The 26,205-nt window shown below is 44.9% G+C and overlaps 1 protein-coding gene across 14 annotated transcripts in view; it reads left to right on the top strand.

Annotated features, from left to right (window-relative positions):
- Positions 1-21,713, top strand: part of DOP1B (DOP1 leucine zipper like protein B) — a 109,431-nt gene extending 87,718 nt beyond the window's left edge. For 5 of the 14 annotated variants that reach the window (XM_082722653.1, XM_082722649.1, XM_082722656.1 and 2 more), the window contains 11 exons: positions 983-1,127; positions 6,364-6,449; positions 6,689-6,798; positions 6,920-7,066; positions 7,991-8,052; positions 8,487-8,615; positions 14,830-14,966; positions 17,790-17,845; positions 18,067-18,228; positions 20,562-20,691; positions 21,204-21,713. In XM_082722653.1, the coding sequence (XP_082578779.1) occupies positions 983-1,127; positions 6,364-6,449; positions 6,689-6,798; positions 6,920-7,066; positions 7,991-8,052; positions 8,487-8,615; positions 14,830-14,966; positions 17,790-17,845; positions 18,067-18,228; positions 20,562-20,691; positions 21,204-21,455 (1,416 nt within the window). In that variant the 3' untranslated portion in view covers positions 21,456-21,713. The remainder of the gene's footprint in view (positions 1-982; positions 1,128-6,363; positions 6,450-6,688; positions 6,799-6,919; positions 7,067-7,990; positions 8,053-8,486; positions 8,616-14,829; positions 14,967-17,789; positions 17,846-18,066; positions 18,229-20,561; positions 20,692-21,203) is intronic. The other 9 variants (XM_082722651.1, XM_082722654.1, XM_082722657.1 and 6 more) reach the window with 3 other exon arrangements.
- Positions 21,714-26,205: the final 4,492 nt, after the last annotated feature.

The following is a 26,205-nucleotide window of genomic DNA, read 5'->3' as shown; positions in this document are numbered from 1 at the left end:
GCAGTGTTAGCGCAGCTGGTATGGCTGGTGCACCTCGCCCCTGCTCATTTGCAGCTGCTTCTGTCCCACAGTGCTCAACCTCCTGATGCCAGCTCCTCACCCCTGCTTCGAGGCGGGGCCTGCCCTTCTTCCCCATCACTCACTGCATGGGAAGTGGGACCTCCTCTGAGCTCTCGGTCCCATCCCATTTCCTGCTCTTTTCGCCACCGTCAGCCACACCACGCCTATGCGTAAGCTCAGGGCAAGGCAGTTCCCTCAAGTGTGCCCCTGCCGGCCACAGGCTGGCGGACATGCTCTTGCCTCCTGCCTAAACACAGCACAGCGGAAGTCGGTGGTTCGATTCTCAGATGTCCAGGACTTTCGGCCAGTCTCCGCTGGTGACACTTGGTGATGCTGGCTTGAGAAAGGGGCTCAGCATTTCTCTCCCTGTCACAGCCACGTGACCCGCTTCTCTGCTGATTGTGCTTCTGATACGGATCCCTCGTCACTTCGCCCTCGAGTCCATTTCACTTACTTCTTTGTGTTTCTTGTATGTTATTGAAAGATGCAATTCTAGCAAGAACCCGTGGTCCTCGAGAAACTGGAAAACGAATGTCCCAGGTGCCGTTTCTCTGCGGTGTGCCCGCAGTGGCCAGTATTGAAGCCGGTAGTCTTATGTGGCTATTAAGCACTGGGAATGTGGCCTGTCTGAACTGAATGTGCTATAGTATAAAACAGGCATCAGATCTCAAAGGCCTTGTGCAAAAAAAGTGTGAAATCTCATTAATTTTTATATTGATTACACATTGATCATATTTTGGATATGTGAAGTTAAACATTAGGAGCTTGTTTCTTCTGATCTTTTAATGTGGATCCTGGAAACTGGATCTTATCTCTGTGGTTCTAGTTGTGACCTGCATTGTGTTTCTGCTGGTTGGTGCTGTTGTAGGCGTTTTTAGATTCTGAGCTAACCTCCTTTCCTCTTTCTCTCCATTACTCTCAGGAAGTCACTCAAAAAATCCTAGAAGCTGTAGGGAGCATTGCTGGCTCTTCCTTGGAACAAACCAGTTGGCTAAGCAGAAACCTGGAAGTGAAGGCCCAGCCTCAGATCTCTCTAGAAGAATCTGATGCTGAGGAAGATTTGTGTGGTAGGTACATAGACAATCAGAAAACAATGCCTGCTGCCTGCTACTGCAAGGGGGTCTGGTTTTTCCTTAAAAGTAAAACAGTCTGGGGGCGCCTGGGTGGCTCAGTGGGTTAAGCCTCTGCCTTCGGCTCAGGTCATGATCCCAGGGTGCTGGGATCGAGCCCCGCATCAGGCTCTCTGCTCAGTGGGGAGCCTGCTTCCTCCTCTCTCTCTCTCTGCCTGCCTCTCTGCCTCCTTGTGATCTCTCTCTGTCCAATAACAAATAAAATCTTAATAAAAAAAAATAAAAATAGTGGGCGCCTGGGTGGCTCAGTGGGTTAAGCCGCTGCCTTCAGCTCAGGTCATGATCTCAGAGTCCTGGGATCGAGTCCCGCATCGGGCTCTCTGCTCAGCGGGGAGCCTGCTTCCCTCTCTCTCTCTCTCTGTCTGCCTCTCCATCTACTTGTGATTTCTCTGTCAAATAAATAAATAAAATCTTTAAAAAAAAAAAAAAAAAAAGTAAAACAGTCTGGGGACACCTGGGGTTGCATGCATGGTTAAGCATCTGACTCTTGATCTCAGTTCAGGTCTTGATCTCAGGGTTATGAATTCAAGCCCCGCACTGGGATCCATGCTGGGCACTGAACCTACTTTAAAAAAAAAAAAGCAGACAGTTTGTTTTTACTGTTTACAACATAATTTGTATGTAATAAACAATAGGATTCCACTGATAGAGCCCCAAGTGACGTATGCTACCATGGCAGCCCTCACTGAGCCTAGATCAGAATCCAAGAAAGTAGCTTCCCAGGATAATCTACATAGATTAGGTGAAAGAAATCCGTGGGGTATAAAAAATATGGAGATGTATGTTTTTCTTTTCATGGAACTGTGGAAAGAAAATTCAGTAAACCAGCGAACTGTCGTCAGGTGGTTAGAGTCATTAGATTGTGTCTTTTCTTTATGACTAACACACCTATGCCTCTCAGTGATCCTTGTGCCTCGTCACTGCCGGGGATGTGAAGGTTTTTCTAGTGGAGGTCACATGGGCTCGGCACACCCCAGCCTTGCTCTCAGCTATAGCTTCCGAGGAGAGCAGCCAGGAGACACTGAGGGGAGACTCCTCTGTCTACTTGGGCCGTGATCAACCAGGTGCTCTGGAGGAGTCTGCCTTAAATGCAGCCATGGAGGTGGTTCATTGCCAGTGCCCTGAAGACCACCGGACAGATCTGCCAATGAAGCAGACCTTAGGCGATCAGATCTACTGCAGGGAGAGACAGACTTGGCAGGGTCATAGCAGCGTCTCATTGGGGGAGTTTAGGGAGGACCTTTGTAGGGTGCAGGGCCTTGGCCGAGTCCTTTGTGGCAGATCTTTTAGGGTGGGGAACTGGTCAGGATTGGGCAGAGCTTTGGATGGGTGGGCACAGCACAGGGTGAGAGTCTTGAAGTGCCTCTTGACGAGCACGCTGCCTGTTGTGATACGTAAACTGTTTTAGTCGGTTTTCAGTGGTTCTTTCAGGATTAAGTGTATCTTGGAGAAAGTACCTGTTTTTGTTAGTTCTCGGTATTATTTAACCAGGGGACAGGAGCGTGTGCCCAGTCCCAGTATAGGTTACACCAAACGAGTAAACCAGTTTGCTCTTCGTTTTACAAACACAAGGGCAAAAAATTACATTTAAGTTCTCAATAGGAACTACATAGTACAGTACCCACCACAAAGGCAATGTTCAAAAGTGATATTTTACTGGGTCTTTCATTGTCATTAGCAGCAGTTACAGCAACAGCTCAAAGCTACATCTATGATCTTTACCAAAAGAGAGTCAAGAAGTCAGGGCTCTTTTCTCTCACAGGTAGCAGAAATAATAGAAACAAAAGAACAAAACCACTTTGGCTCCTGTAAGTGAAAAGCCCTTCGTTGGTGTCTAGTTCTAGGCATACCAGGAATCAGGCATTTGGCTCAGGTGAACCAAGTCTCATGGCGGAGGTCCCGGGTGGTTCATTGCCGACCCGGAGGAGGAGAGGGAAGGGCTGGTGCACGGGAGCCTCGAGAAACGAGTGCCCACCGGAAGGGGCTTCTCTCTCCCCAAGAGGAGGAAGGATGGCGTACTCGGCAGACTGTGGTCCACCGGCCGCGACTTCTGCCGGATTGGCTTGGTAACTAGTTTTGTGGTTTGCGTAAGAAAAATAATTACCCTTGATTGTGTAATGAAGCTGCCACAAGCAGTGCCCTGGCATTTGCTGACATAAAGCAGCAGTGAGGCTTTTCAGGCTGTGGCTGTGTTTATAGCTGTGGAGGGGGCTCTTGCCTCTGCTGGGCTCACTCCCCGGGGTCGTTTCTACCCCACGGGCTGGTGTACAGCTGGAACTGCTCCACCAGAGTGGCTGGACTGACTGCTTGGACGGACCACGGTCACTGGGCCTGGCTTTTGCACAATGATTTCATTTGACCTCGAAATAATGCTAGAGTAGAATTACCTTATTTTTGTTTAAAGAAATCAGAGAATTCCAAAACTGGAGGTGATTTTGGAGCTTCTCTATAAAACCTAATTATAATTTGGTCCTCTCATGATAGAGGACCAAAAACCCTGAGTGTTTAGGTCATGACCTTGTTTTTTGTTTTTTTTTTAAGATTTTTTCTTTATTTATCTGACAGAGATCACAAGTAGGTAGAGAGGCAGGCAGAGAGAGAGGAGGAAGCAGGCTCCCTGCAGCGCAGAGAGCCCGATGTGGGGCTCGATCCCAGGACCCTGGGATCATGACCTGAGCCGAAGGCAGAGGCTTAACCCACTGAGCCACCCAGGTGCCCCATGACCTTGTTTTACTTAAACAAATTACGTGTATACATATGGGCCACAGAAAGCATGAAACAAAGTGAGGCTTCAAATAATGTGTTTGTCCCCATTTAAAGCTTGTGTGCGTGCCCCTGGTGTGCGGCTTCTCACCCCGAGTCCGCGGGTGGGGTATCCCGCGTTCGGGGCCCTTCAGCCCCCTGGCGCACGGGCAGCAGGGAAGAGGATAAGCAAAAAGCACATTAACAAAGGGACCTTTCAACTCTTTTGAAAATCTGAAGTTCTTTAAAATGAAAGCTCTTTAAAGATGAAAAGAAGAAGTAAATGACCCTGAGAATTGCAGGTGGTTCTTCGTGTAAGGACAGTAGGAGTCCGATTAGCAGGAGGAGCAGGGAGATGTTACAGAGTGTGTCCTCAGGAAGGTGACAGTTGCTCCAAGAAGTGAGAAGTTAGGGGACAGCTGCACAAAGACCCGGAGGGCACTGCTCAGAGGGATGGCAAGTCCTGGCGGTGGGTGTGGGCCAGAAAGCAGGAGACCAGCCTGGCTGGAGCTCACTGAACAGGGGGCAGGGGCCCGAGTGGGAACTGAGGGTTGCTGGGCTTAAGGGGAGCCTGGTCAGGAGCTTAGATTTCATCCCACTCGCTGTGGCAGCCATTAAAGTGTTTCAAGCAGTGATGGGCTCTTCCTCCGTCTTTAGAAAACCACAGTTTGCCTGCTAAGAGCAGTAAGGGCTGTATCAAATGAGAGCGGAAAACGGAAGGCCAGTTAACAGCGCTTCACAGTGGTGTGGGTGAGAGACAGTGCTGGCTCGGAGGCAGGGGTGATGGAAAGGTGGACTGACTTAGATGCAGAGCCAGCAGATTTGCTGATGGGCTGCATGTGGTGGTTAATGAAAAAGGCAATCGAGAATGACTTTGGGTTTTAGCTTACGCAATTTATCGAGGGGGAGAAGACCAAAATAAGAACATTCTGGAACAGGAAACTGAGCTTGGTTTTGCAAGCATTACATTTGAGATGTCAGAAAAAAAGAGAAGGAGCCAGAAACGATGCTTAAGTGGTCACCGGGGTAGGAGAGAAACCAAGAGAGCACAGAGTCATGAAACATGAGAGGAGGGTGCTTTCAGACGGAGGGAGGAGTAACACAGTGGGAGGCTGCTGAGAAACGGGAAGGTGCGGCAGAGACCCACTGGGCTTGACAACATGGAGGTTGGGAACAAAGAGGGAGGGAACACTGGAGCGGGTGGAGAGGAGGCTAGGAGAGGAGGAGGAGGAGGCCGTGAATGCGGAGAACTCCTTGAAGCTCACTTGTCAATAGGACAGTAACCGAGTAGAACTAATGGCCAAAGAATAGCCCTTATGTTCTTGTTTTTAAATTGGAGTATACCAGAGTGTATTTGTATGTGACGGATATGTGCAGCAGAGAGGGAAAAATAAATACCAAAGAGAGAAAGGGCAGTTCGAAAGCAAAGCCCTCGATGGCCGTGGGGCCAGGCTTGATGTCAGAAATGGAACTACTGTTCTTCCATAGGAGCCAGGAGCATGTGCATCAAAACAGGAGACAGCGCAGAGAACAGAGAGATGTGGCCAAACTGAGGGAGTTCCCTTCTGTTTCCATTAACTGCTTTGGTGAAATAGGTGCGGTTATCAGCTGAGAAGGGAAGAGTGTTGATGGTTATTGAGGAAAGAATGACGCGGCAGAGTAGGAAAGCCAGCACACCGCCGGGGCACGGCTGGTGGGACGATGTGGTAGCATCAGGTCCTTTTTGAGATTCACGGTCATGAAGGAAAGTGAGATCTATTCCATCGTTGTTTGGTTTTCTCCGAAACGTTCAACTACACAGAAACTCCAGAGGCTGATCTGTGGGTTTAGCCAGCTTTGCATTTTTCCAGGTGAGTTCCTCAGAGGGAGAGAGCAGCAAAAGAGCCCAGGATGTTTGCCAGGTCGATGGGAGACCATGGTTTAGGTGGGGAGGCGAGAAGGACAGCCCCGGAGGTGTTGGTGGGCGGTCAGGGGGCCAGGCCGAAGGCTTGGAGGTCTGCGCAAGGGTTCGGGAAAGGCAAGATGCGGTCAGAGGGGGAGGCTGGAAGTGGAGATTTGGGAAATTGCTGAGTCCAAGAGTGTGGTGGTGACAGTGGGTGACCCAGAGTAACAGATTCTTGAAAGAGAGGAGGTCGGGGGTCAGAGGCCCCGAGGGTAAGACGGATCATCCGCGGGGATGTGGACATTCTGAGAACAATGCTGAGAAGAGGGATGGGGGGGAGGACGGTGAGTCAGCGCTGATTTATGTGATCTCAGTACCCAGGTTCTTCCTGAAGTTGAACATGTCAACAGAAAGGAACCCCTAAGGGATACTTATGTGCAGCCTCAGTGTGCAAGGCTGGGGTGCATCGCTCACATCTGTGAGATGTCTCAGGGGCAGAAATGGTGGCCCATCCGCCATGATTGAAGTACAAATGCATCTTTCTATCAGCAGATGCCACCGCAGCTGCTTCAGCAATGGTGTCCGCGTCTGCGCCGTCGGTGTACAGCGTGCAGGCCCTGTCTCTCCTGGCAGAGGTCAGTGCACACCTGACTTGTCCTCCCTCAGTGGTGTGATGGCCGGCTCGGAGCTTGGCGCAGGCTCTCCAGTCTTGGGCCGGAGAGTACCGGCCGCCGCTCCTGCTGGCCTCCGGAGCTCTCCCAGCCTCCAGCTGCCCCGGGGAGTTGTCTTGTTGGGTTATGTGCCCCTCGGGGACTAATTCTTACTGTCGCTGGCCTCAGAAGGTTTCTGTTTCCTTGTGATCCTGCTCCGGTAGGTCCTGGCATCTCTCCTGGACATGGTTTACCGAAGTGACGAGAAGGAGAAAGCGGTGCCCTTGATCTCCCGCCTGCTTTATTACGTGTTTCCTTACTTACGCAATCACAGGTACTGTCATCTCTTCCTGGTGTCCTGCCCGTAGGGAGCAAGTCGGGTATGGGAGAGGCACCAAGCGGCTTTCTTTGCGCACTCTTTGACCTTGAGCCTTTTCCTCCCCACCCGTGTTCAGTGCCTACAACGCGCCCAGCTTCCGGGCCGGCGCTCAGCTGCTGAGCTCTCTGAGCGGCTACGCCTATACGAAGCGAGCCTGGAAGAAAGAAGTCCTGGAGTTATTCTTGGACCCTGCTTTCTTTCAGATGGACACTTGCTGTGCACAGTAAGAGACGCTGTTCTGACAAAGGGCTGGTGCGGATCCTCCAGTGGAGAAAATGTTTCGGTTGACATAATTCTCCTACTTGAAATGGGAGCAGTTAGCATCAGCCCAGATCCTAGGACGGCCCTGTCACAAGCTCGCGTGTTAACCGCATTCATGGCAGGGGGTTGGGTGCTTTAAAAATATAGAGGTGCATTTTTTATCAAAAGGATTTTGGTTACAAGAGCACGTTATCCCCGGAGCACACAATCCAGGGTTCCAGTGTCCCCTGGAGTACTCCAGTGCTAAGATGACAGCCTGCTGGTGACGCCGTGCTGTCCTTACCCCACGTCTCAGCACACGCTTCACACGTTCTCACTGAGACTGTGCAGCCGGCCCGGCATAGCTGCTGAAATAGAGATGTGAGGTGAACTCCTGCGCCCTTTCCTGGAAGGTCAGCAGAACCACACAGTGGCTCTCCCCCATCGGATTTTGGTTACGAGAATATATCAACGGCCTCGATGGCGGGTAGCGACTGGCCCGAGTCTGTCCTGCTGCCCTCCCACCCCCACTCCTCGCAGCCCTGCGCCTTTCACCTTGAAAGGCTGTTGCTCTTCTGGGGAGCCCACTGGGAAAATTAGTCGTATTCGATATCACTGCTCCTACTTTCCATCAGCACAAGGGCAACTCTTGAAAAACTGTTTCTCTTTTACCGTAAGCTGGGAATTATTATTTCTTCCCTTTGTTACTCATCGCCTGTGTCATTAAGTTATAAATGAAGAGCTTTTGCTCAGCTTTCCCTTGTATTAAACCCTTGTTTCTTTTACTAACTTCTTTTCAGGAAACAGGTTTTAATAGATCTCAAAGGGGCATATTCTTTTCTTGATGCCTCTAATCAGACTGTCATCCCTTACATATTTAATTAACTTTGCTTTTTTTAATATCCAGTTGGAAGTCCATTATTGACCATCTTCTGACTCACGAGAAAACAATGTTTAAAGATCTAATGAGTAAGTTGCATGTTACTTGCACATAAATCACACTTTTAAAGGCCTGATCCCCTCATAATCCTCCTTTACCACATAGCTCAGGACTCCCCTCGGATCTTCAGCGATGCCGTCTAAGCTGCAAACTATAATGTAATGTGCCTAATGTGTCGACTCACGAATGAGCCTCCCGGTTCCAGTGCATTGACAGAAGGCCCCGACAACCTTTCCCTACAGCTTTACCACGGGGGGAATACTTTGAAAGTAGTGATAGGTTTACCATAATTGATTAGGAGTAATTGTCTGTCCCTGTCAGTAATAACCACGAGACGATGATTACTTAGGACCATGATTTTTCACCAGGAAGGATAGAAATGACACGATTATGAATGGCCTGTCACTTACCTCTGATTGCGGTTTTCTCACTAAATGGAACGTATTGGCTATATTTATTCTAGACATGCAGAGCAGTTCTTTAAAACTCTTCTCGAGTTTTGAGCAGAAAGCCATGCTGCTAAAGCGCCAGGCTTTTGCCGTCTTCAGTGGAGAACTTGATCAATACCACCTTTACCTTCCTCTGATACAAGGTAAGAAGGGCACCCCACCCTCACCCCCAGCACACACCCCCCTCGTGGATGGACACCCAGCTCAGGCAACTACCGGGGTGGCCCACAGCATGCTCGGGCCGGATGGCAGAGTGTTAAAATGAGTGCTTGTGGAAGACCTCTGGAAATTTATCAGTGAATCTGAAACTTTATTTTAAAAATCAACGATTATAATGCTGTTAGTTTTTCCTAGGTAGTTTCTGAAAGTCTGAGTACTTTCTTAGCATTGCCTCCTGCTAGATGCACCTGTGGTCAGGATATTTGAGGTCACAGCACCAACCGAAGCTAGTGAAGGAGAAGTCCCTTTCCTTAACAGTTTTTCTCTTTTTTGTACTTGCTATATTTTTTGCTTCAAAAATGAACTACTGCAGCTATTGTACATGATCTTAAAGGTTTTTTTTTCCCCCTCATAAAATGTGCAGGTGGTGAAGTGGGCATTCTGCCTAAATTCACAATTCACCCTTCTCCAAGATACAACAGAATTCTCAAATAGAAATGTGTTTTCTTTAAGACTCATAGCCTGCGGGCGCCTGGGTGGCTCAGTGGGTTAAGCCGCTGCCTTCGGCTCAGGTCATGATCTCAGAGTCCTGGGATCGAGTCCCGCATCGGACTCTCTGCTCAGTGGAGAGCCTGCTTTCCTCTCTCTCTCTGCCTGCCTCTCTATCTACTTGTGATTTCTCTCTGTCAAATAAATAAATAAAATTAAAAAAAAAAAAAAAAAGAAAGAAAGACTCATAGCCTGAATGGAATCAAATAAAATTAATACAATTCTTAAGGATTTCTTTGTTTAATAATATGAAAACTAGTATATCAAATAATTTTTCAAATATTAGAATTATGGTGTGAATTCTTTATTGAGGATCAGGTTTACTAAGGTATAATTTACATACAATAAAAGTCACCTTTTTGGGTATACAGTTCTGTGAATTTTGATAAGCACATATAGTCGTGGAACCATCACCATAGCCAACATGCAGAACATTTCCATCACCCCGGAAAGTTCCCCTGCGCCCCTTGGAAGTCATCCCCTTCCCTTCCCTTGGGTTAGCAAGTGCTAATCTGCCTTCCTCTCATAGTTTCCTCTTGCCCCGAATATCCTAAATGTCAGTAGGTGGGGTGAAGCCTTTGCATCTGGCTTCTTTGACTTCCCTAACGTGTTTTGAGAGTCGTCCATACCATATTTATCAATAGCATATACTGGTTTTTATTGCCGAACGGTATCCATTCTGTGACTAGCTCACCAGTTCACCAGTGTAGGGCATTCGGGTTATGTCCAGGTAGAATTATGACATCCATCTCTTGCTCTGCCCTTTAAAAAAAAAAAAGTATTTATAAATATCTGTCAGCTGGGGCACCTGGGTGGCTCAGTTGGTTAAGTGCCTGACCCTTGATCTCAGCTCAGGTCTTGTTATCAGGGTCGGGGGTTCAGGGCCTGCACTGGGCTCCACACTGGGCATGGAGCCTACAATTAATCAATGTATACATAAGTAAATATATAAATATAAAGAAATTTATAAATGTATCTGTCAGCTCACAAATTCTCTTCCCCAAGTCATCCAGGTGACTCTTGATATTAGTAGTAATTGTCAGCTTACATGCCCACTTGATTAACTATTTGAAAGGTCTTAATTGTTACAGTTCAGAACATTAACAGCTCTCACAATTATTAATTATGACTATATTTTATATTTGTAATAATAAAATATCTTTATACTAAAACTGACATAATTTTAACCCGTGAAACACAGAAGGAGATTTTCACATCATAAAGTCCTGAGTACGGGACGCCTGGGTGGCTCAGTGGGTTAAAGCCTCTGCCTTTGGCTCAGGTTACGATCTCAGGGTCCTGGGATCGGCCCCACATCGGGCTCACTGCTCGGTGGGGAGCCTGCTTCCTCCTCTCTGCCTGCCTCTCTGCCTACTTGTGATCTCTGCCTGTCAGATAAATAAAATCTTAAAAATAAATAAATAAAAATAAATAAAGTCCTGAGTACTTGAAATATGTGAGAGCAAATGTTCCGATATCAACAGATCCTTTCTTGTATTGCTGATTCAGGCAGATGGTGGCCAGGATTGCCAGTAAGGGTGATGGCAGCCCTCCAAAGACTTTGGCTGAGTGCAGAGACCATAAGACACTCTTAACTCTAGGAAACAAACTGAGGGCTGCTGGAGGGGAGGGGGGGAGGGGATGAGAGAAGTGGGTGATGGGCATTAAGGACGGCATTTGATGGAATGAGCACTGGGTGTTCTATGCAACTGATGACTCACTGAGCTCTGCCCCTGAAACTAATAATACACTATATGTTAACAAAATTGGATTCTCTCCCCCGTCTCCCATCACACACCTTTAAAATAAGTTGCTGAGGCCCGGAGAGCCAAAGAGATGGTATTGGGTGTATAGAACAAGAAAAGAACAGACCAGAGCCTTTCTCAAACAGCGTGGTGTGGTTTGACCACAGCAGGATCTAAGCATCCAACAATTCTAAGGAAGTCATGCCTCTGAGAGGGAGAGAGAGTAGGAGCTCAGGGCTCGCCCCCATTCTCTGCTCACAGAAACTCCTTGGGTTCGTTAGGTTTATCACTCAGCTAAGGTAGGATGGTTAGAGATTGAAGAACATTCGTGATTCTAAAATAGATGATCTTGGAATAATCTCATGAATTTAGCTTTTCTTTGGAGTACCAATATGAAATATTTGTACAAATCACTTTTTCCATAATACTTTCTGTTTTGGGGACACCTGGGTGGCTCAGTGGGTTAAAGCCTCTGCCTTCAGCTCAGGTCATGATCCCAGAGTCCTGGAATCAAGCTTTCTGCTCAGCAGGGAGCCTGCTCCGCCCCCTCCCCCACTGCCCAACTCCCCCCTCCCCACCCCCACCCCCCACCCCCGCCTACTTGTGATCTCGGTCTGTCAAATAAATAAATAAAATCTTTAAAAAAAATACCTTCTATTTCAAAGTGGATTAAGACTGACAAGCAGCTGCACAGCCAGTACCAAGTGTTCCTGTGACTGTGCGCCCTGCTTCCCCTCTGGTAACACCTCACACAGAGCAGTCCATTAGCAAAACCGCTTCAACCATCCGGCATGGTTTAGAAAGATAGAGAATGTCCTTTTTACTCGTGGAATACTCTTTCAGTTGCTTTATTGTCTTGATGTTCCACGTTTCCAACCATTTCTGATTCGTTGAAGAATATCTTCTGGATGTTCTTTGAGTACCGGTCTGCTGGCCACAAGTTCTCTCTGTTTCCCTTCGTGGAGACGGTTTATCTCATCTTCCTTCTTTTTGGTGTGGGTGACCAAACACCCAGAAGGATGTTTTCATGAGAAATGGAATTCTGGGGTGAAGTTCTTTTCAAGTAGCACTTGAAAAATACGCTACTTTTTTCTGACTCCATGGTTTCTGAGGGAAGTCTCTCATTCAAATTATTGTTCCTTTTTAGTTACAGTAGCCCCCCTTTTTTACAGGGGGTACATTCCAAGACCGCTAGTGCGTACTTAAAACCATGGACAGTACCAACTACTACATATACTATGCTTTTTGCTGTACATACATGCCTGTGGTTAACTTAATTCATAAATCAGGCACATATAATGCAACAATTATTACAGTATACTATAGTGAAAGTTGCATGAATGTCATCTCTCCCTCAAAATATCAGAAGGGTGGCCATGTGGTGAGATGAAGTGAGGTGAATGGCATAGGCATGTGATGTTTAATGTGAGCCCAGTACTGACCCCCTGACGATAGGTCAGAGGGAGGGTCATCTGCTTCGGCAGTCAGCCAAGGTCAACCTCAGAAAGCAGGACCATGGATAAGATGGGGACGGAGGAGACTACTGTAATGTATCATTTTCCTCTGACCACTATCAAGACTTTATCTTTACTTTTTCACGTTTTATTATGTAACTGATTTTATTATGTAACTGAATGTTACATCATTTCTTTGGTTTTATCCTTCCTAGAGTTCACTCAGCTTCTTGTATCTGTAGATGTCCATCTTTTACCAAATTTGGAATGTTTTCGGACATTATTTCTTCAAATATTTTCCCAGCCTGTACCCTTTTTCCTCTTTCTGGGACTCCAGTGACTGAAACGTTAGATCTTTCGTTGTCCACTGGTCCCTGAGCCTGCTCGTTTAATCCCCCTCACTTTTTTTTTCTTTCTTTTGTTCAGTTTCAGTAATTTCCACAGATTCCGTCTTCAAATTCCCTCTTTCCTCTGTCATCTCCAGTGTGCTGTTGAGCCCACCACTGAGGGTTTTTCTAGTAAAGTGATTTTATTTTACTTTTTAGTTCTAAAATTTCCATCTGGCGCTTCTTTGTAGCTCCTATTTCTTTGCTGACATTTTCTATTTGTTTCAAATGTCCGTAATTGATTATTGGAATATTTTTAGACCACATCTTTTTGAAATCCTTTCCTGATAAACCTCTGTTACCATCTCTGTATTTGTGTCTTTTGATGGCTTTTCTCATTCAGGTTGAAACTTTGGTGTTCAGCTTACCATCTCCTCAAGTGCCTAGCCCAGAAGAAAATAAAAAATTAAAAACCCTCGGGAACTCACCTTCAGGTCATTGCTTAAGTCCCACGGATCCTAGCCGGTCCGGTCACCTTCCCCTCGCTTTTCAGTTTTCTGATGCAGTTTATGTATTTTTGTTCCAGTTTATTTTTTTTAATTGCTATTAGAGAAATAGGATGTAATCTGTTTATTCCATCTCATCCAGAACCAGAAACCCAAAGCACTCTTTAAAAATGCCACTCTTGGGTGCCTGGGTGGCTCAGTGGGTTAGGCCACTGCCTTTGGCTCAGGTCATGATCTCAGGGTCCTGGGATCGAGTCCCGCATCGGGCTCTCAGCTCAGCAGGGAGCCTGCTTCCCTATCTCTCTCTCTCTGGCTGCCTCTCCATCTACTTGTGATTTCTCTCTGTCAAATTAATAAATAAAATCTTTTTAAAAAAATGCCACTCTTTAAAAAATTCTACTAACTGAGCCAGTAGAATGTGTGACTCTTGATCTTGAGATCTCGAGTTCAAGATCCATGTTGGGCATAGAGATTATTTGAAAAGAATTTTAAAATCAAAAAATGCCAACATATCTGTCAAGTGTCTGAGTTATGCTTGATCCTTCATTTGGTCAAGAGTGTTTTTTTCTTTCTATTTAAGTAATCCCTACCCCCAATATGCGGCTTGAACTTAAACCCTGAGATCAAAAGTCACATACTGTACTGATTGAGCCCGCCAGGCACCCCGGCCAAGAGTTGTTTTTTTTTTTTTAAGATTTTATTTATTGATTTGACAGGCAGAGATCACAAGTAGGCAGAGAGGCAGGCAGAGAGGGGTGGAAGCAGGCTCCCTGCTGAGCAGAGAGCCCAATTCGGGGCTCGATCCCAGGACCCTGAGATCATGACCTGAGCCAAAGGTAGAGGCTTTAACCCACTGAGCCACCCAGGTGCCCAAGTCAAGAGTATTTTTAAAAGCAAGACGTAAAAACCTATTTAAGCTAGCTTACATAAATAGTTTAATCTTAACTAACATGACAGTAGTTCAGCTGTTTGCTGTAGCAATTTTATCATGTTCCTAAGAAACCTTAAATTATCATGGCAGGGGGGAAATCACTTTCTGCAAACAATTACTTCCATGGAGAAGTGGGGAAGACTATTAGGGGCTAGAGGAACTCACACCTTCTTCCCCTACAGGAATTCAAGTTTTTAAGAAGTCTTGGCCATGAAATACCAACTTCACTGAATACCTCTCCCTTTCATTCACTCACTCCACTTCCCACTCCTCGCTCCCAGATACGATGTCAGTGGCCAGCCAGCCTCTGTGATTCTAGAACACCATCACTCACCAAGGACCTTCTGTGGTTCTTGGGTCTTATATTTCATATTCTCAGAAGAGCATTTAGTGGTCATTGGTCATCCAGTGGATGTCCAGGCTAAGTCAGAGGTTGATGTCTTTCTGGTCAGCTGTGGCAGGGGCAGAAGCGCAGTTGGTTCACTCCCCTTACCACGAACCGCTTCACTTCATAAAGCAGAGGGCTGCTGGTCAATGAGCCGGCAGAAACATTCTCTCAACACCCATTTCTTAGGCTGCATTGTTGTTAAAGGTCAAAACAGATACAGTTTTGTTTTTTTTTCTTTGTCTAGTGAGAAACCTCACACTGCATATTTGTGTGACATCTTGAAAATCTTCTTTCCTTAGAACGCCTGACAGACAATCTCAGAGTTGGACAGACATCCATAGTTGCTGCTCAGATGTTTCTTTTTTTCAGAGTTTTGCTGCTAAGAATATCTCCCCAACATCTGACTTCACTGTGGCCCATAATGGTCTCTGAATTAGTAAGTACAAATATTTTACTCTTGGAAGCAGGGCTGAAGCAGGTTTTGTTTTTGTTTTTGTTTTTGTTTTGTTTTTGCTTTTTTTCAGGATTAATATACTGTTTCATTTATATCTTAATTTTATCTGCAACATTTTCAGCCAAGCTGGTAGCACATCGTCAGCTCTTGGTTAAATAGGGTATTTGTTTTGAGACAAAGCCATTTAATGCATCCCTGGGAAATTTTGTAGTTTGTATAAACAAAGTATAAAACTTTAAGGCACAGTGAGTAACTATGTACACGTTACCAACTGACTTCTATTGGACAGGTCAAGAAGGTAAAATTCAAGAAACGTAAAAATCTCTGTAAGTTACTATCTTCCTGCTACTATGGTAAGGAAAGTTCCTAGGCGAGCTCTTTCAGATCTAGTGCCTCTAGGGTGAAAAGAGGGTCAGATCATCTTCTGGTAATGCTTGCCCTCCCAGTATCTGGTTGGAGGGGCCATCTCAAGTGAAGTCAAAAGCAAATTAGAGGGAAGACGTCAGGTCATCATGTCTCTGAGCTACTGGTGTGAACTGTAATTTATAGTGACGTTATTTACATAATCTGCAGATTAATCCTTTAAGTTCTAAGTTATAGAGTTTACACCCATGACTGGAAATATTACCATCACATACCTTGACCTACCATACCATACCACGAATTCACATAACTAAAGAGTCCTAATCAAAAATTATCCTTCCTAAATCCCTCATATTTCCATTGAAGAACTTCCTAGCCAGATATTCACATTCACTGATAATAGATTTCCATAACAGGCTCACTGTATCTATGTTGTGAGTTTCTTTGAAGCCGAATCTTATAGGGATATATTTAAGGTTGAGGGTGGCTCAGTCCATTGAGCATCTGCCTTTGGCTCAGGTCATGAACCCCGGGGTCCTGGGATGGAGCCCCGTAGCTCAGCGGGGAGTCTGCTTCTCCCTCTCCCTTTGCCTGCCTCTCCCCCTGCTTGAGCTCTCCTCTCTCCATCACATAAATAAAATCTTCAAAAAAATATTTAAGATTAAAAGCTTAGTGCTGTTTAGAAGGCTATTAACAACCATTAATCTCAGAAAGCATTATAAGTTTGTGGGTAGGCTTTTAAGAGCAGCATTTCTGAAATACTCCACACATTTTAGTTCTTCCTTACTCACATTTAATTATAAATTAGTCATAAAGATATGTTTTAAGATTCTGAACACATATTTAGGAATATTTTCAAAATTCTCTTTCAGGAATAATGTACTATTTCATCTATATCTAAATTCATATGAAAATTTTCAAGTTGGTAGCACATAGGTTTTAGTTAAATAGAGAATATTTTATCTTCTGTAATCATATTTGATCTTTTAACCATCAGCTTATTCCCACTGCTTTAAATTGTTTGATATTATTTGCTGTTTTTTAAACTGTTTTTTTCCAGTTTTACCAAGATATAATTGACGTACAGTAATATATAACTCCATATATGGAGAAATGATGACCACTGTAAGTTTAGCTAACCTCGATCATCTCATAGATATAAAAAGAGGAAAAGAAAAACATGTTTCTTCCTTATGATAAGAACTCTTAAGATTTACTTTTAATTATTTTATGTATACCCCACGGCAGTTTAACTATTGGCGTCATGTTGGATATGATGCCCTGGTACTTAACTCATCTTAAAATGAAAGCTCGTGCTTTTCGACCACCTTCATCCCATTTCCCCTCCCCCACACCTGCCTTTGATAACCACAAATCTGATCTCTTTTCCTATGAATTTGGTGTGTTTGTTTTTAAGATTCTACATATAAATTAGATTATGTGGTATTTGTCTTTGTCTAATATATTTCACTTATTATAATGTTGTCAAGGCTCATCCATGTGGTTCCAAACAGCAGGTTTCCTCCTTTTTTATAGCTGAATAATATTATACTCTATAATCTACAACATTTTCTTTATCCATTCATCCATCAGTAGACACTTGGGTTTTTCCCATGTCTTATAACTAACACTGCAGTGAACATGAGGAGGCAGATATCTCGTCAACACGGTGTTTGCCTTTCCTTCTGATACATTCCCAGAAGTGTAATCGCAGGATCATAGCATAGTTCCATTTTAAATTTTTTGAGGAACCTCCTTCCCAAGGCGGTTACACCAGTTTGCATTCCCGCCCACGGTGCACAAATGTTCCTTTTTCTCCACATCCTCACCAACACTTGTCATTTCTCGGCTTTCTGATGCTAGCCATTCTGACAGGGGTGAGGTGATATCTCACTGGGGTTTTGTTTGTTTGTTTGTCTTGCATTTCCCTGATGGTTAATAATGCAGAGCATCTTTTCATGGACCTGTGGGCCATGATATCTTCTTTGGAAAAATGGCTATTCAAGTCCTTTGCTCATTTTTACATTAATTTATTTGCTTTTTTGTTATTGAGTTGTATGACTTTTTAAATATATTTTGGATGTTGACCTCTTATCAGATATTTGGTTTGTAAATATTTTCCCCCATTCTGTAGGTTATCTTCTCATGTTGCTGATATTTTTGCTTTGTTATTTTTTTTTAAGATTTTACTTATTTGTCAGAAAGAAATGAAGAGAGAGAGCATAAGCAGGGAGAACAGTGAGCAGAGGCAGAACCAGGCACCCTGCTGAGCAAGGAGCCCAACTCGGGGCTCGATCCCAGAACCCTGGGATCATGACCTGAGCCGAAGGCAGATGCCTAACTGACTGAGCCACCCAGGCGCCCCAGCCATATACATTCTAAACATTAAGCTCGGTTTAATCTCTCTCAAATAGTAAATTGTATTTATGTTTTCTTTTGAAGATTCAGATATTCATACAGCTTGAAGAAGATCTGAGAGACGATGATGAATCGTTGAGGTGAGTTGTGCGAGGGTCTGTGTGCATCCGTGAGTGGTGCACATCACTTTGTGATGCTCGGTTATCTAACACTCCGTGTTATTTTCTCGAAGTACTTGGGAAGGGACCCGCTATTTGACCATTTCTTAAAGGAAAAGGGCTCCTTAAGGACCTTGCACAGGCAGATGGACTACAGCGTATGTGAACAAATTTGTAACCAGAGTTTCTTTGCAAATTTATAGAAACAGCAATAAAATCAACAGAATGAAAGTTTCAGTTGCCGATGGAAATGGGCCCTCCGTGGGGGAGATACCCCCGAGTGAACTGGTCTTATATTTATCAGCTTGCAAATTCCTGGACACAGCACTTTCTTTTCCACCTGACAAGATGCCGTTATTTCAAATGTAAGTCAGATAAGACCATGTGTCCCCTTTGAAATGGTGACTTTCCTTGTCAGCACTTTTACTTTGTTGTGACCCGTGTATAGGAAGCCCCGGTCGTGGTTTCTAATGGCTGAGGAGAAGACCAGGTTTCAGAGTGCTCACAGCACCTGCGGTTTCCTGAATTTGGCTCATGGTAGTGTTTATGGATGGGTTTCGGGGAGTGTGTAGGGGGTGGTTGTTCAGGGGGTTTCACTACTGAGTGTTTATAAAACAAGAGGTGGGGGCTGCCTGGGTGGCTCAGTGGGTTGAAGCCTCTGCCTTCGGCTCAGGTCATGATCTCAGGGTCCTTGGATCAAGTCCCGCATTGAGCTCTCTGCTAGGCAGGGAGCCTGCTTCTTCCTCCCCCTGCCCCTTTCTCTACTTGTGATCTCTCTCTGTCAAATAAATAAAATCTTTAAAAACAAAAAAATAAGAGTTGGGGAATGGTGGTCCTCACTGCATTTGTGTAGATTTCATTATCCGTTTGTTTCTAATTAAATAGATGGAACACTGTCTCCAGCTCACTTTGCCTCTGTTGGCTTACATTTCCTGTAGGCTTAACACAGCTGCTCATATGGTTAATTTCATGCCTGGCCCCAGATGCCACTTCTCTCTGTCCTATCCCCCTAGAGAGAGTAATCATGTAGAAATGTTTGTGGTTACAATGTGGATTCTTCTTTACAGCAGACTACAGACTACAGAGTGAAAGAAGCCAATCTGAAATGGCTGTAGACTGTATGATTCCAACTCTGTGGCATTCTGGAAAAGGCAAAACTGTGAAGACAGTGAAAAGGTGGTCAGGGGTTACAAGAGAGGGAATCGGAACACAGATGGTTTTTAGGACTGGGAAACTACTTTATTTGATACTGTTTTGTTTTTTTTTTTTAAGATTTTATTTATTTATTTGACAGACAGAGATCACAAGTAGGCAGAGAGGCAGGCAGAGAGAGAGGAGGAAGCAGGCTCCCTGATGAGCAGAGAGCCCGATGTGGGGCTCGAACCCAGGACCCTGGGATCATGACCTGAGCTGAAGACAGAGGCTTTAACCCACTGAGCCACCCAGGCACCCTATTTGATACTCTTAACAGTGGCTACGTGTCATGACATTTATCTACATCCAGAGAATGCGCACCAAGAGTGAGGCCTAAGTTGAACTCGGGACTTGGGGTGATAACAGTGAGTCAATGTCAGTTTCCCGATGGTTACAGACGTACCATTCTGGTGGAGGCTGTTGGGGCTTTTGCTAGTTCGGAAGTCTTTGGAATTTCCAGGCAATTGTGTTGTGAACCTAAACCTGCTGTTAGGAAGAAAGATTTTTTTTAAGTGGGTTCTGATATATATGAGTATGCATGGCAGCATTATTCGTAATAAGCAAAAAGTGGAGAAAATCTAAAGTCCATCAATGTATAAGTATTCATACAATGGGGGCGCCTGGGTGGCTCAGTGGATTAAGCCTCTACCTTCGTCTCAGGTCATGATCCCAGGGGCCTGGGATCGAGTCCCGCATTGGGCTCTCTGTTCAGCAGGGAGCCTGCTTCTCCTCATCTCTCTCTCTGCCTGTCTCTCTGCCTATTTGTGATCTCTCTCTCTGTCAAATAAATAAATAAAATCTTAAAAAAAAAAAAAAAGTATTCATACAATGAAATATTCAGCAATAAAAAGAGATGAAGTACGGACGTGTCCTTGCAGCATGGACGGACCTTGGCAGCATCATGGGAAGCGAAAGACGGGAGTCACAAAGAACCACGTGTTCTGTGATTCTGCTTATATGACTGTCCCCAAGAAGAAAATATGCAGAGGGACGCCTGGGTGGCTCAGTAGGTTAAGCGGCTGCCTTCGGCTCAGGTCATGATCCCAGCGTCCTGGGATCGAGTCCCACATCGGGCTCCTTGCTCGGCAGGGAGCCTGCTTCTCCCTCTGCCTCTCCAGGCCTCTCTGCCTGTGCTCGCTCGCTCGCTCTCTTCCTCTATCCCTGATAAAGAAATAAAATCTTAAAAAAAAAAATTAAAAAAAAACAAAGCAAAAGAAAATATGCAGAGACAGAAAATAGGTGGGTGGTGGCCTAGACGAAGCGGGCATAAGGGATGGAGGGCTGATAGGTAAAGGGAGCAGGGCTTCTTCATGAGGTGATGAAAACATCCTAAAGTTGATTATGGTGATGGGTAGACAGTTCTGCAGATAAACGAAAGGCTACTAAATTATACACTTCAGGGGGGTGAATCGTATGGTGTGTGAGTTGTATCTCAAGAAAACTGTTTAAAATCTTTTTGAAGTTGGCTCTGAGCCAAAAAAGGTTTTGTTGTTTTTGTGTCCAGTTACAGGTGGGCATTTGTTCCAGAAGTGGACACAGAGGGCACTGCCTTCCTGTCGGATCTTGAGGAGAGTCACCAAGAATGCAAACCCCACACTGTTAGGATTCTGGAACTTCTAAAACTAAAATATGGGGTAAATGTCTTCCTTTTTGCAATTTATATTTGTGGCAGAAGGGACAAATCTAGGCAGCGAGAGAAGTCCTTCACGCGCCGCTTGACTTGAATGACTTTGAATAATTTTCTAAAGTTCTTTGATCCGAGTGTTAAAACTTGGAGGTGGTAGAAATCCCATCTTTACTTTCTCATTTTTATGTCACTTTCTCATCCCAGTTGCCAAGGTAATCATCCTGGATGACAGGATCGGGATCTGTGGAAGTTTTATACACAGAGTCCCTTTATTATGCTGAGGACAGGCCTGTAGGAAAAATGTCTGGAGCCTGGCTGGGGTGGAAAATGTCAGTTGAAGACCAGCATTTGAGTTCATTTGGAAACTGCCATGAGTACTGGTAGTGAATGTTCCTAAAGAACCCACTGCTTAGGTTTGCAGCCCGCGTGTACCTCACTTGCATCTCTAACACTTAGCAAAGCTGTATCATCTTTACAGGGTTGGGTGGTGTGTTTTTTTTTGTTGTTTGTTTTTTGCAGGAAATTGGCAGTTCTGATGAGATCACCATGAAGAATGAATTCCCCCTTCTGCGCCAGCATTCTGTTTCCAGCATCAGGCAACTGGTGCCATTCTTCCAGACTCTCAGTTGTGCTTTTAAAACCCAGAGTAAACTGCCTGCTGATACCCAAGGACCTCCGGTCTTGGAGTTTCCTGTCACAGATAGCCCAAGGGTCTTGAAACAACTAGAAGAATGTGTTGAGTATGATTTTTTGGAACATCTGGAATTTTAACCACGTAAGACAGAATTTCAAATCCGTTTACTGATATTGCTGTGAAAACCAGGATATATCCTAAACAAGAAAAGAGCCGGGATAGTGCTTTTAAATAAGTTTATTTCAATTTTGAAGGTCGATTTCAGATACTTTTCTGTGGGGCAACAAAACACACCTCCCTAAATGCCTTGTAATATATTTGGATCTGATTGTATGTTTCTTCCTCAATTTATGTAAAGAAAATAAAATAATATATCATCTGATGCTAGCACAAAATTTGTAATATGAAGTGTGAAGGTAATGAGTTGTATTCTTTGTCGATGTAGATATATGGGCTGTCAGTATATTTCCCTAAAAGTTTACACTTGTTGAATATTACTTTCAACCTTTCAGTCATATCCTTCTTTTTTTTTTTTTTTTACAGAAGTCATATCCTTTAAAGCAGTTATTTTCATACCGTATTTTAAAACCAAAGTATGTTATTTTCTGAAAATAATAATTGCCATTACCATTGGCTTCAGCAGTGCTGAGGGCTTGAAGATAGCACAGTGTATTTAACTCTTTCCCATTAAAAGCACATGGTAGGTGGCTGAGTTGGTTAAGCTCAGATCATGACCTCAGGGTTATGAGTTCAAGCCCCAGGTCGGGCTTCATACTTAGAGCAGAGTCTGCTGGGGATTCTTTCCGTCTCCCTCCCCCTCTGCCTCCCCTCCCCCAGCTCTTGCATACATTCTCTCTTTCTCTCAAATAAATAAATAAAATCTTAAAAAAAAAATCACATGTTAAGGGGCACCTGGCTGTCTCAGTCGGTGGAGCATGTGACTCTTGATCTCGGGGTTACAGGCGTTCAAGCCCCACATTGGATACAGAGATGATAAATGAACTTTTTTTCTAAAATCACATGAGAAAATCACAGTGCATCCAGCTTCGAAAGAAATACATAGTCTTCAAAACTCTAATGGCTGGAACCTTAGTTATGTACAGTTAATTGCTTTGCCAGCACTTTTCCATCGTGGAGCCTTTAATGCCTGAAGCTACTGTCAGGGAAACTGACCCTTTGGACTCTTCCCTCATACGCTGTCCTTTCTGGGATCTTTTTCCCACTTTGTAGACACCCCTTTTCATTAAAATAATCCCTTTCTCAGCACAGACTCCTCTCGCCTGGCAGCAGGTCACCCCACTCTTTCCCAGCCTCTGTCTTTCTGCCAGCTACCCTATTCAGAGTCCTGGCTTGGCGCCCCTGCTCTGCTGTGGGAGCCTCCACTCTGCCAGCGTGCTTTGCCTTCCAGACTTGCCTACCTCATGTCCCCCTTTCAGCCTCCGGAGCACTGCGTGGAGTCTCATTCCCGCCCAGAGGGTGCATACGAGGCCCAGTGCGCGCTCTCAGGTCCATCCTTTCTGTAAACCAGGGTGTTCTGGGATGCAACCAACATTAAGTTCCTCCTAACATTCTTCTACTTAATGGTCTGTGTGCGGTGCCAAAGCAGCTCGCAACATTAGCCCCGGTCTAGGATTTGGGGAGCACATATCCGCCTGATTACCTAAATAAGGGCTGAAGAGGAAAAAAAAAAAAAAGCACCCCTGGAAACATGGGTATTCATCCAAATGTGTGTGAAAATTACGGTTTTTTACACCTAAGGGGATATCTTTAAAAACTTGCAAGTTTGGTCACTGAAATTTTAAATATTGAAGTGTAGACTTCCAAATCCTGCATAATTTACACTGTGAGTTAGCTGTAATTCAGATTGTGAGGAAATAGCCATCGGCTGATGAATAGTTAACACCAAGGTGAGTGCATATGTTCATATATCAAAATTTACAACAAAACTAACAATGTCATCAGCTATTATGCTGTGGAAGGCAGTTCTTGTATCTGTACCTAGATTTACAAATTTTGTTTTTCATTTTTTTCTCCCCCATATCTAAAAGAGCTTAATGGTTTCTGAAAATATATGTCATTTAACCCTTATTTATTAAATGGAAATCTTAAAAGACAGGGATTCAACAACATCCCTATGTTTCTCCTAGAACACCGACAAAGTCTCGTAAACATGATGTACCTCTAAGTCTTTCGTTAACGGTACCTAAACAGCTGACAGTGGAAGCTCCAAAGCCAACTTGCCTGGGTGTGACTCAGCTTCCCCACATACTAGCTTGGGCAAAACTTTGTGCCTCAGCCTTCTCAGCTATAAAATGGGAATACCGACTGTAAATGTATCTTAGGGTCGTAGCAACTTATCATCTCCAGGCTGCCTTTATGATCTATAAACAGTTTTGATCATGCAGGCATCAGTAAAAAAGTAGACTCAGCCCACCCTAATGTCTGGAAACATGAGGAAAAACAAGATTAACAGTTTGGGTATCTTCTTTTTACTTCCCAACAGAGGCCCTTCTGCACCCCACTTTGGAGCCAATGCACTGACTCCATTCCTCCCAGAGGAAGCTGGTGCTCTGTGTTTAGCTCTTAGTCACTGCACTGAGGGCAGGGAGTGTGCTGGGAGAGGTGGGGTTGCCAAGGGCGGCCACAGCAAAGCGGAACACAAGAGCGCTCTAACAGTTGGACACCCAGAGCCGCAGGCGGTGTTGATGGGAGAGTGGCACGTGTGCGTGGGGATGACATGATCCCCGCTGCTAGGGCGCTTTCCAGGGGCCAGGCACGGCGCCAAGTGCGTTACCTGAACCCTTTTCTTTCTTTCTTACCACCTCCTTAGGAAGTAGGGGCTTACCCCATTCTACAAGTTCAGCAGAGCCAGGAAACAAAACCTAAGTCTGTCTCCCTCTAGAGCCCTATGTTCTCAACCTCAGTGCTGAGAAAGTGAAACAGGAAATCCCTGAGGTGGCTGCTCCTTTCTGGGAACGTGTGGAAGGCAGTTTCTGAAACGACCCGCCTATTTATCACTTCCTGTAAAGCCAGCTGGTACAAGACCACAGCACTCCTAGCTTTGAAGGTGTGGTGAGATGTGTTTTAGAGGACAACGAACCTTACTGCCCACTCGGTATACATTATGCCCATTTAAATCAGGAGTACAAGTAGCTAGATTTGTGGAAATAGTTGATGAAGTTTGTACCTAAAAGTTTTGACCGATTACCCAGGAGACTGGACAGAATTCTGTGCCGCTGGAATAAAATACTTCGGTGTGAGACCTGCAAGAAGGTATTACCTGCAGGTCAGCGAGGCAAACCAATGAACACGCAAAACCAACATCTTCAAAGAAGAAAGTGTGATTGGGACCAGGATGCGGACCAATTAAGGAGTTTCCCCACTCTACATGAAGGAACAGCTGGGCTTCTGTGACTGTTACAGGAGTGTCGTGTGTGTGTGTGTGCGCGTGCGATCGTGTGTCCATGTTTTGTTAAGTCCTGTAGTAACCATTCCAGACTATCCAATCCTCTTCAGCCAGATTCGGTGCTGTCTCTGAAGTTCAGAGTGAAGGGGACCCTTTCCAGCATTTTTGAGAATGGGTATGAGTATCCCAAGGTCAGCCATCTGTCCGTTACAGTTGGAATCCAGCAAAGCAACTATGCTTAGCAGGGGTCCTCCCACTGGGATGTGCAGGAGACCCTCCTGGCGAGCTGGCTAACTTGCAGAATGCCTAGCCTCCTCCCCAGAGCGTCTGGATCAGTAGATGGGATGACACTCAGGAATTTGCTTGTGTCACAAGTTGTTTTTGTCGCAGGAATGTTCAGGAAGGTCCCTGAACCATTCTCGGAGAAACACTAGTTTTCAGAGCAGTTTATTCACAAATATAGTTACTTTCAAGGAAGCCAAGAGGAAACTAGCAAGCTGAGCTTGTTAGGCTACTTCTACTCCCATATAGGGAGCTCCTTCCAAGTGGTTCTCCATCTAAATCAGGGAAGTCCACTTTTAAGCCAAGGTGGAAAGGAAATAGACTTTAAAATACTGTAAGTCTGGGACAAGAATAAGGTACTTCCTCAAAGAGCTAAAAATAGAATTACCATATGATCCAGAAATGCCACTAAAAGAACTGAAAGCAGGGTCTCAGATGATGAAGTTCTAGAACCTAGATGAGGTTCAGTGGGGTGAGGTCCAGAGCCGACGACTAAGAATTCTTAAGACGTCTCTGGTGCAAAAAGGTGGCTTATTAAAGCACGGGGACAGGACCCGTGGGCAGACAGAGATGCTGCTCTGCTATCCTGAGGAGTGGCTGATTATATACACAGGAGTTGGGTAGGTGAGGACAAAGGGGATGGATGATGTTAGTCTCTCAGGAATTTTGGAAGCAAGGTCTCCACGACCTTGAGGGGCTAGCTGTTGTCTGGGAAAAAGGTTATTTATTACCAATAATAAGAATCTTCTCTTGAGACCCTATAGATGTATATCAGTGGGTCATATGCTTGGGAATGATTGCTGACACTACCTTGGAGATTTAGAGATAAAGTTTCAGATTTCTCCTATCAAGAGTCCTTGTTAGTGAGATTTAGGTTTAGAAGAAATTTAACTTTATTTACATTTCCTTCTGCCTCAGCCTCCTTCAGTTTTTATGGAGGGGAGGGTGACATTAGGGCTTGAGGAACTGAGTTATTTGTCTCTGGAAATTGGGCTATTGATAAGATAGCTTCTTTGGGGTTGCCTGGGTGGCTCAGTGGGTTAAAGCCTCTGCCTTCAGCTCAGGTCATGATCCCAGGGTCCTGAGATAGAGCCCCACATTGGGCTCTCTGCTCAGCAGGGAGCTTGTTTCCCTTCCTCTCTCTCTGCCTGCTTGTGATCTCTGTCAAATAAATAAATAAAAATCTTTAAAAAAAAAAA

The sequence above is a fragment of the Mustela nivalis genome (assembly GCF_964662115.1).
Source record: "Mustela nivalis genome assembly, chromosome: 1".
Taxonomy (NCBI): Eukaryota; Metazoa; Chordata; class Mammalia; order Carnivora; family Mustelidae; genus Mustela; species Mustela nivalis.
The sequence above is the reverse complement of the archived record's forward strand: the minus strand, read 5'-3'. Positions and strand labels throughout refer to the sequence as shown.